We start from the raw sequence: 11,215 nt of genomic DNA on the forward strand, positions 1-11,215 counted from the left end.
AGTCAGAGGGGGTCTCGCGGGTTAACCTGTCGTCCACCAGGCACCAACATCATTTGGGAGATCTCGCGTCAGGATCCAGGCAGCAGCCAACAGATGCCGGCTGGGAGGGTTTATGTAGCCGATGGCACAAGAATTGCCTGGGATTGAAGCCAGCGAGAGCGGGTAGCACAGTGGCTCAGTGGTTAGCACTGCTACCTCCCAGCACCAGAGTCCCAGGTTCAATTCCAGCCTCGGAGTTTGCACGTTCTCCCCGTGTCTGTGTGGGTTTCCTCCGGGTGCTCCGGTTTCCTCCCACAGTCCAAAGATGTGCAGGTCAGGTGGATTGGCCATACTAAATTGCCCATTGTATTAGGTGCATTAGTCAGAGGGAAATGGGTCTGGGTGGGTTACTCTTCGGAGGGTCGATGTGGAATTCTTGGGTGGAAGGGCCTGTTTCCACACTGTGGGGAATCTAATCTAAAGAGGGAGAAATTTGATTCTGAAAGTAAATTGGCAAGAAACATAAAAACAGACAGTAAGAGTTTCTGTGGGTATGTGAATGAAGGTAGTTAAGCGAAGGTTTCAACACACTTATCAGATGAATGAATTAAAAAAATCATATTCTACAATACGAATCGAGCGAGAGAGAGACACCTTGTGTAATTACAGCGTGTACAAGATTCTAAAGCAATTGCAACATAAACAGGTTTTGAAGAAAATGCTGTGGAGAATAAATTGTATTTATATAATTTATATGTCATTCAATGGTTGCTATTACATTCTCACAAATAACAGAAACTTCATGATGTGTACATGAAACGCAGAGGAGGCTGCCTGGCCCTGAGTCTCTGAACTATGAGGAATGATCGGATAGGTTGAGAAAAACAGAAATTTCTGGAGAAACTCAGCAGGTCTGGCAGCATCTGTGGAGAGAAATCAGAGTTAACATTTCAGCTCTAGTGATCCTTCCTCAGAACTAATGGTAGCTAGCGTAAAAGTTGTTATTTTTATGCAGAAGATAAGGTGGGGAAAGAGGTGGATGACAGCCCAAAGAGAGAGAAGAACAATTGGACAGACCAAGGAGTGGGTAACGGTCAGCCTGGGAGAATGAGTGGCCGCTAATGGGGATTGTGTAATGGGCCGTGTGTCGTAGTTGATCATGTGATAACATGGCTTAGTGTGTGGGGGTTGGGGTAAGGACATGGGAGAAAGTGCCTCAAACCCTAAAATCATTCCTGGGGATAGGCTATTCACCAATTTCCACTACAAACCAACTGACTCCCATTGTCAAGATTAGAGTGGTGCTGGAAAAGCACAGCAAGTCAGGCAGCATCCAAGGAGCAGGAAAATCAATGTTTCAGGCAAGAGCCCTTCATCAGGAAACACTTTTGCCCAAAACATTGATTTTCCTGCTCCTTGGATGCTGCCTGACCTGCTGTGCTTTTCCAGCACCACTCTAATCTTGACTCTGATCTCCAGCATCTGCAGTACTCACTTTTGCCTGACTCCCATAGTTACCTTGACTATACATCCTCAGACCCTACTTCCTGTAAAGACTCTATTCCATTCTCCCGGTTCCTCCATTTCTGTCAAAACTGTTCAGATGATTCCAACTTTGACAGGAGGTCTGCGAAATGGCCATGTTCTTCCCTGACATTAGGTTCCCCAGCACCATAGTTGACTCAGCCGTCAGCCCCACACTTTGGCCCTCACCCCCTCTCTTCCCTCCCGCAACAGTGATAGGGTTTTCCCTGTCCTCACCTACCATCCCACCAACTTCCACATCCAGAGGATCATTACTTGCCATTTCCAACACCTCCAGTGGAAGGCAACCACCAGACACATATTCCCCTCCCCTCCCCCTTCTGGAGAGACCATTCCTCCCGGACAACCTAGCCCACTCCTCCTTCACTCCCAACAGCCACCCTCATGGGCCCAGACACGCCTTCCAGATGCACTTCACTCAAACTAGTCGCCTGCATTTGCTGCTCTCAATGTAGGCGTCGCTGTAGGTGTTTTCGACAGCGAGACAAAGTGTAGACCAGGTGACCGCTTTGCAGAACACCTACGTTCTGCCCGCAAAAATGGGTTTCCAGTTTCCTGCAACTTGAACAAGCCACCTGGCTAACATCTCTGTCCCAGGCTTGCTGCAGTGCTCCAGTGAAGCTCAGAGCAAGCTGGAAGAACAGCACCTCACTTCCTGCTCGGGAGCTGTTCTGCCTTCTGGACTCAATATCAAATTCAACAATTTTAGGGTTTGAGGCACCTGCTCCCAGGTCCTTACCCCAACCCCTAAATACCAGGCCTTATTATCACATGATCTGCTATTATGCACAACCCATTGTTAGCCACTAATAGCCGCTATTCACCCTCCCAGGCTGACCATTATCCACTCATTTGTCTGTCCACCTGTTCTTCTCTCTCTTATGTCTCTATCTCCACCAATTGTTTATTTCTTACCCCCCTCTCCTCACCCTTTCTTCTGCATAAAAAACATTTTTTTCCTAGCTACCATCAGTTCTGAGGAAAGGTTACTGGACCTGAGACGTTAACTCTGATTTGATTTGAATTGAATTGAATTTATTGTCACATTTACCAACGCACAGTGAAAAGCTTTGTTTTGTGAGCAATATAGACAGATCCCAGAGTTAAGTAGCATAGATAAGTAAATACTAAGTAAACAGCAGCAAAAACAAAAACACAGGTACAGGTGTTAATAGTTTGTGAGTCCATTCAGTATTCTCTCTACAGATTTCTCTCTACAGATGCTGCCAGATCTGCTGAGCTTCTCCAGCAATTTCTATTTTTGTTTCTAACACTTTGAGATGTTTGACACCAGCCAGAACAAAGCTTGATTGGAACTCTGTGCGTCGCCTTCCCCACTCACTCCCTCTGCTGTCCGTCTCGTACATTAACACACTGCAGCAACATTACAAACACAACCGCACACATCAGGAAGTTGAAAGGCTGCAATGCACAGGAACATCATCACCTCCAACTTCCCCTCCCATTATAAAGTCACATACACCAACTTGAGTGAGGACTATTTCAGTTTTCTGTTATACCTGAGATTGTGCAGGACATTGGTGAGACCTCTTCTGGAATACTGTGTCCAGTCTGGGTCGCCCTGTTATAGGAAGGTTATATAGGAAAGATATTATTAAGTTGGAGACGGTTCAGAAGAGATCTAGCAGGATGTTGCTGGGAATGGAAGGTTTCAGTTATCAGGAGAGACTGGGACTTTTCTCACTGGAACTTAGGAGAATGAGGGGTGACCTTATGAATGGCAGGTGCCTTGTCCCTAAGGTGGGGGAGTTCAAGATTAGGGGGCAGATTTTTAAGGTGAGAGGAGAGGGATTTAAAAATAGACTGAGTTTTATTTATAATAAGTGGCTCATGTGTGGAATTCCATACATGCACCACCCTCTGCATGAAACACTTGCCTCATAGGTCCCTTTTAAATCTTTCCCCTTAAACCTGTGCCCTGTAGTTATAACTCCCCCACCCCAGGGAAGAAGATCTTATCTATTTCCCCCAATCTATGACCCTCATGGTTTCACTGACAAACATTACCAGGGATAAAAGCCCCAAGCCACTGGAACATTTAAAGATTCAAAATAGAATGTACAGTTGCAGAGAAGATTATGCAACTGTCAGATTATTAAACCTCCCCCCCCCCCCCCTTGTGTTACTAATGAAGGCCACCATCTGTGCACAGCATCCCATTCCCATATGGGGAAACCAAATTCCTTCAGAAAGATTGTCTCAGTGAGACACTCAGTTATGACAACTTGGGAAAGCAGTAAATGCCCTTAAAACAAAAATTCAGGTCTGGCAGCATCTGCTGAGAAATGAAACAGCATTGATATAGATTCCAGTGACTTCACAAAATTTCACACCTGCTGAGTTTCTCCAACAGGTCCTGTCCCAGATCTCCAGCAATCAATGTTCTGTTGGTTAATAGACAATGCCAGTTACCAGAGAAAGCAAATATTTAAAAATCAAGACCACATCTACTCTACACATAATCAGTATGACAGTCCATGTTTTTACGTAGTTGATTTTTAACCCAACTGCGAATCCTCTTGCAAGGATGCCTGCCTTGAACAAGTTTTCCTCCTCTCTCTACATGTCATTTCCTCTGCCCTGAAGCTCTTCAACCATGTCCTGAAACAGACTCGCTCACCCATTGTACTCTTTGCTACCTTCCCCCACCAGCCAGAGCAAAGCTTGACAAGAGCATTTGACAAGAATGTTAGAGACTAGAGGGCTTGAGTTATAAGGAGAGGCTGGAATAAAGCTGAGACTTTTCTCCCTGTAGCATAGGAGGATGAGGGGTGACCTTAGAGGTTTATCAAATCTCGAGATGCGTAGATAAGATGAATAACCAGGGTATTCCCCAGGGTAGGGGGAATCCAAACCTAGAGGGCATAGGTTTAAAGGTGAGAGGGGAAAGATTTAAGAAGGACCAGGGGGCAATGCATATATGGAATGATATGGCAGAGGCAAGTTCAATAACAACATTTAAAAAGACATTTGGACAGGTGGACAGATAAGAAAGGTATAGAGGGGTATGGGCCAAATGGGACTAGTGCAGTTTGGTGAAACTTGGTCAGCAAGGATGAGTTGGGCTGAAGGGCCAGTTAGCATGCTGTATGTCTAACATGTTGAAACACCAGCTTGGGCCCATGTTGACTTAACTGAACAAATGGAACACAATGCCCAAACTGTAATTGGGAGAGAGAGGACTGCAGATGCTGGAGATCAGAGTTGAGTGTGTATTGTTGGAAAAGCACAGCAGGTCAGGCAACATCCAAAGAGCAGGAGAATCAACATCTAGGGCAAAAGCCCTTTGTCATTCCTGATGGGGGGGGCATTCTGCCCAAAACGTCAATTCTCCTGCTCCTTGGATGTTGCCTGACCTGCTGCGCTTTTCCAGCGCCACAATCCAAACTATAATTGGATGAATGGCCTGAGAGAACATGTCAGAGGCTTAGCATTCTGTAGCAAATAGCTCACCACCTGACTGTCCAACATCTGTCCTAATGACACCAGGCACAGGTCAGGAATGTGATGGAATACTTTCCATTCCAGAGTGAAGCTCCAAGAAAAAAAAAAATCTAAGAGAAAGAAACCAGTTTGATGCCTCATTTACCATTAACACTTTCCCAAGGAAGTTGATACAGATCTTGTGGGTGAAGGGATATGGAGGAAGGTGGGATTGGGGTATTGAGCTTGATAATTAGCCATGATAAAGGTGCAGGAGAGCAGACTTGAAGGGCCAAATAGTCTATACCTGCTTCTAATATTAGCAACTGCCATGTGGATATATGCCCATATTAGATTACTTCAAATACTCATATTGCAAACTATTAATTAGCTTTGGGTTTCTGACAAGTCAATCTGGTTTTATAATCAACCAACAGTTTTGTTATTCACATAGAAACCCACCTCTGATCTTTTTATTGTTGTTGGAAAAAACCTCTCCATGTGGAGTAAGGCCATTCAGCCCATCGAGTCCACAGCAACCCTCTGGAAAGCAGCTTCACTCAGATTAAACTGATGCCATTCAATATAGTAGACAGAAAGGAACATTGTTACAGGATGGGAATAGTTGGGCTCTTATATCAAGCACCTTCTCACAGAGGATATTACTCAGTCAGATGTACAGCCCAGAAACAGACTCTTTGGTCTAACTCATCTATGTTGACCAGATATAGTAACCTAATCCAGTCTCATTTGCCAGCACTTGGCCTGTATCCCTTTAAACCCTTCCTATTCATATACCCACCCAGATGCCTTTTAAACGTTGCAATTTTACTAGCTGCCACCACTTCTCCTGGCAGCTCATTTTAATACACACACCACCCTGTGTGAGGGCATTACCCTTTAGGCCCCTTTTATATCTTTCCCCTCTCACCCTAAACCTATGCCCCTCTAGTTCTGGGCTCTGCCACCCCAGGGAAAAGACTGTCTATTTATTCTATCTATGCCTCAATTCAGGCAAAGGGGTAGAAGAAAACTAAAAGCTTGTTTAAATTTTCTTTCCCAGATGCTAAACCTATTCCACTCCCTACCCACCCTAAAGTACCAAAGGAAAGTTTTCACCCATAGTCATGAACTCCAGGATCACTGAGAAAGAGAAAACACAACCAAGAGGAACACAGTAACCAAACTTCTCAATCAGGGAGGTCTAGTGGAATTAGCATTTCAGTCAAATCATTAGAGCATTTCCACACTTGTGACCTATGGACTATTAAAGCTAGAAGTGGCTTCAATAATGGACAATAAGCAAGATCAACAAATATCTTTATTTCAATTTGCACAGAACAGCAATTGGATTTGTTCTAAGTTCCTTCTTCCTGGGAAGATTTCAATAATTCCATGGGAGGCAGAAGCAATCAAACCAGGGATTACGTACATAGACCGTACCCCATGTCCCACTAACTGCTGTCCTCCAGCGAGAGCCTGTCAAACAGGTACTCTCCCAGCCCATTCTCAGGAGCTCCCAGACGCTTCAGGTTGGTGATGTAGTCCCCAAGTCGCTTGATGATCTCAACCTCCTCATCCAAATAGTGAGTCTCCAGGAAGTCACACAGCTGGAAGGAAGGTAGACAGACAGTCAGCTACTATAAGAGAAGCCAGAATGTAGGGTGATCAGTTCCTATCCAGCTCATTCTCCAACATTCAAGTTGTTTACACCTGATGTCAAAAACTAAACATGAGTGGGGGGGGGGGGGAAAGAAAGGTGGCACAGTCTTAAGTTACTTCACTGACCAGTTAAGGGTTTCACTGGGGTGGTGAGTGTGTTAAATAGAGACTGACATTGGGTAGATGATATACAATTCATCACATTAGGATCACAGACAGATGTAGTAGTCAGCATACACAGCAAGATCCCAGTGACCTGGACAGTTGACTGACAAGTACAGGATAAACATTGGCCACATTTCAAAGGGTACATCCCCGTTCTTAAACGGCTCAAACTCCCTCCAGTGCACATTGGTGAGCTCATGGGACCCACAGTGCACCTTACACCAAGTGTCCCTGAAGTGGACCTCTAATCTAGAACACTGGCTCATGGTTGTGCTCCATTTAGGGGGAACGCTACAGTGAAATGCATTGGACTGGGTCTGGCAGCATCGTGAAACAAGATTCCTGTCTCAGGTCCCATGACCCTTCATAACTGAAGGGTTACCCAATTGCTCAGAGATGCTGCAAGATAACAGTATGCTTTTGGGCAGCAGTGGCTCAGGTTAGCACTGCTGCTTCACAAGTCCTGGGTTCAATTCCAGCCTTGGGTGACTGCAAAATCCAGACATTGTGTCTGGATGGGTTTCACCTGGTTTCCTCCCACAGCTGTGCAGGTCAGGTGAATGGGCCATGGTAAGCTGCCCATACTGTTAGGTGCATTAGTCAGAGGGGATGGGTGACTCTTCAGAGGGTCAGTGCAGACTTGTTGGGCTGAAAGGCCTGTTTTCACATTGTAGGGAATCTAATCTAATCAGTTTCACCAGCAATTTGTCTTTGCAGAATCTGCAGATGGATGCAAGGCCAGTTGTATCCAATATCAAGGAATGTTATTCACTTAGGATTCCTGCTTCCAGGGACACTGAAGTGCTATGCTGAGGGTCTGGCAGTGATGAGAATGAGGTGGTGGTGAAGCTTACATGAGGGTCAGTCTGGGCAGTGGCAAGTTGGTGTAGATCCAGCAAACTCTGGTTCACATTCTTCTCCAGATCCAGGGCAACCTGCATCGCCTGCAGACCATTACCCCACTCATCCCTCTCTGGCTTCTGAAACATGGAAATAAAGGACAGTTAAGGATCAGGACAACAGTTACCAGCTATTGGAGGTCTGTCACCTTGCCTACTTGTACTTTCTCTTACTGATCAGTTGGATTGAGAGATAGCCTAAACATCACCTTGTAAGTTAGGCTACACATGATTAATGTACAGTAAAATGTATTGTTCTGTGTGTAGTCTTTGCCAGTATAACAAGGTCAGACAGGCAAAGCTCCCCTTCGGAATGTGAAAACTCAGTTACTGATGGCTTGAAGCCACATCATGAGAGCAGCCATTCCCCTCCCCAACATTCCCACCTTCACATCCTGGAGGAAGACTCTGCCTCCACGCTGATTCTGGAATTTCAGCAGCTTCTCTGCATGTTCCTGCTTCTCCTGGGACTGAGCTTTGAAGAACTGAGAGAAATGATGCAGGGCAACATCATCCCGGTCAAAGTACGACATCTGAAAGAGAACCATTTACATCCCATTAACACACTGGGCCCAATTGTAGGTCTCAAAGCTGGAAGCAGCCCCTTCCCAGCTTCTGTCTGATCAGACCATGTTCAGTAAGAATCCTTTTCAATTTCCTCAGGTAGATTGAACAGTCTCACTTAATGTCCTGTTCAGTGGAAGGTTAGCCAGTAGATAGTGGACTTCAGTTGCACTACAAATACGGTAGTTGCAGAAGTCGTAGCTTTCGTGGCAAAGTGGAGATTTAGTCTCATTGCTTTCAGTATAACAGTGATAGAGATGCACAGCCCAGAAACAAACCATTTGGTTCAACCTGTCTATGCCAACCAGATACCCCAACCCAATCTAGTCCCATTTGCTAGTACCTGGCCCATATCCCTCCAAACCCTTCCTATTCATATACCCATCCAGATGCCTCAAATGCTGTAGTTGTACCAGCCTCCACCACTTCCTCTGGCAGCTCATTCCATACACATACCACCCTCTGCATGAAAAGTTTGCCCCTTAGGTCTCATCTTCGCCCCCCCCCACCTCATCCTAAACCTATGCCCTCTAGTTCTGGACTAGATCCTATCCATATCCCTCAATTTTATAAGTCTCTACAAGGTCACCCCTCGACACTCCAGGGAAAACAGCCCCAGCCTATTCAACTTCTCCCTATAGCTCAAACCCTCCAACTGTGGCAACATCCTTGTAAATCTTTTCTGAACCCTCAAGGGTCAGAACATCTTTCCATTGGGAAGGAGACCAGATTTGCATGTAATATTCCAACAGTAGCCTAACTAATGTCCATTGAGGAATCATTCTTAAATGATTTGGGAAGTGTAGTAGTAGCCAGAATTCAACTGAGCACTAAAAATAAAGGTTGGAAAAAGGATGATCGGGGACTTCATAAATACTACAGAAGTGGAAGAGAAGGTAAATTGTTTAAAAAAATTCATCTTTCTCCAGGGCAAAACCAGGAGAAGCTATAGGAAGGTGGTAAAATGTTAGTCAATTCAAAGCATGAATTCTAACAGCAACTGACACTTTCCATCTGAACCACAAGTCATCTAAATAAAGGAAAAATCTAGATATACACAGCTGGCGTCAGAAAGTGATTGTGCAGCAAGTTTAAAACCCAACTGAGTGACTAATGAGGCTCTTGGGAAAATACTGGAAAATCTCAGCGGGTCTAGCAGCATCTCGGTTTCAGATTCCAGCATCCACAGTATGCTTTATTTTAAGCAGTCTCTTGTATTTAAATACACCATAGGAGCAGAAATTAGGCCATTCAGCCCACTCCATTCAAGTGTGGAATATGGGTTTGATTGTAAGTTTGATCCCCTTGGCAAGGAGAAAGCAGAAGGTGGAGAGAAACATGTCTTAACTTACAGAATCACCCAGCCTCCACTGGCAATGAATTTCAAAAGATTCACTTCTGACAAAGTAGTTTCTCATCTGTACCAAAAGGGTCTCCCTTTAAGCAGTCCTTGGGTCCTGGTCTCTGCTAAGATTGGGATGATGGTTCCCATTAGCAGGAGAGACAAGGACCCAGCTTTAGTGTGGACATTAGCCCACTAGATGTCACCATTCACAGTGCAGTGAGATGAATTGGGGTCTGTCACTCCATTACCCACTACCCCAGGGAATGCAACAAGCACAAATTGTGTCTAGGCAGACAGTGAATGTTATAACTAACCAAGAGAAAATTTACAGCTCTTTGAATGGTCAATTATCTATCCCACAGCCCAGTGGAGGCAAAATTAATGCAAGCTTGTATTGTTACATACTTAAGACAAGTAAATCAACTAGAAGAAACCAACACAATGTTGTTTATTAGACCAACATGGTTGAAGTGGGCAAGAGGGGTGTTAAGAGGTGAACATTAGTACAGAAGGAAGCCACTCCATCCATCACATCTAACAGGACTCAAATCTTAGACCTGTCTCCATAAGGAGACAAGTTTACTTCATAACAGGTGCCTTTTAAAATAGTGAATACTTATTGAATAAAACTATGAGTTCAGCTGTCACATGAAACAGACATTGGTGTTTCCTATATCTAAATCAAACCACAGGCATTTCACACTTGCACATTATACCTATTTACAGTTGAGACACCAAGAGGGTCCAATAACTGATCAGACCCCCATTTAACATTAGATCTTAGTAACCTTTTCTTCTGCACCTTGGCAGCAGCTATCTTAAGTATTAGGGCATCCCTCAACAGTTCTAGAGCTTGGAACATACCATCTACAACACAAGCCAGGGTCAACTCTGACATAAAAAGACAATTTCAGGCAGACCAAGAGCATCTTTCATGGAGTTGATGGTCCTTCAGGCAAAGTCAGTGTTTCTCAGTGTGCATCCCCAGGAACAAACCAGGGAGTAGAGAGCTGCTCAGGACAAGCCTCAACAAACTTTAATCCACACTTCCTTTGCAAAGTTACAGTCCAGAAGGAGATAAGAGAGTCTGTAAAGTCCCCTCCTCAACTGTTTCAAAGCAGCAGAGACACAGACAGACCAGGCACATGAAAGATCTCACAGGCACTATCCTTCTCAACACTAGACAAGCCATATCATGGTACTTGTTGGAAAGTTCAAGTGAAGAGGTATTCTATCAGATAGAGGAGTCTGCTCAGGGAACCACACCACAGGACCTACATTCTTTTATCAAGGACAGCATACATTCCTGATGGACTCATGATCAAAAGGAGTATTTCTTTAACCATTTCACTACAAGGGGCAGGAGACATAGAACAGTCCAGCTACTTGGAGCATTCCAGTTTCATAGATAGATGTCACTTTAAACCAAAACAACACTCACCAAAGACTGATAGAGATAGGAGGCAGTGAGCTCCAGGTTAATCTGCTTGTTGACAGCAGCTTCACAATCCTGGTGATAGTTTTGACAAACCTGGGAAGCCATTTTACCAATAGAGCCTTCACCAAACTACCACCAACAAACACAACCCTATCACACACCAACTATACTCAA

At 44.7% G+C, this 11,215-nt stretch overlaps 1 protein-coding gene across 1 annotated transcript; it reads right to left on the reverse strand.

The window, feature by feature from the left end:
* Positions 1-6,404: 6,404 nt before the first annotated feature.
* On the reverse strand, positions 6,405-11,215 carry LOC122541973 (ferritin, middle subunit-like). The gene is made up of 4 exons (XM_043679266.1): positions 11,045-11,215; positions 8,081-8,227; positions 7,650-7,775; positions 6,405-6,578 (listed from the first exon to the last, which is right to left on the reverse strand). Exons 1-4 carry the CDS (start codon positions 11,144-11,146, stop codon positions 6,423-6,425), a joined length of 531 nt encoding a protein of 176 aa, XP_043535201.1. The 5' UTR covers positions 11,147-11,215; the 3' UTR covers positions 6,405-6,422.

The sequence above is a fragment of the Chiloscyllium plagiosum genome, chromosome 39 (genome assembly GCF_004010195.1).
Source record: "Chiloscyllium plagiosum isolate BGI_BamShark_2017 chromosome 39, ASM401019v2, whole genome shotgun sequence".
Lineage (NCBI taxonomy): Eukaryota > Metazoa > Chordata > Chondrichthyes > Orectolobiformes > Hemiscylliidae > Chiloscyllium > Chiloscyllium plagiosum.

What these genes read in the sequence shown, in the direction of transcription:
- LOC122541973 (XM_043679266.1), bottom strand. Translation starts at nt 11,146, where the DNA reads ATGGCTTCCCAGGTTTGTCAAAACTATCACCAGGATTGTGAAGCTGCT. An exon ending in CCTATCTCTATCAGTCTTTG is followed by an intron (nt 8,228 to 11,044) that starts GTGAGTGTTGTT and finishes GTTCTCTTTCAG; the next exon opens with ATGTCGTACTTTGACCGGGA. An exon ending in TCTTCCTCCAGGATGTGAAG is followed by an intron (nt 7,776 to 8,080) that starts GTGGGAATGTTG and finishes TCCATGTTTCAG; the next exon opens with AAGCCAGAGAGGGATGAGTG.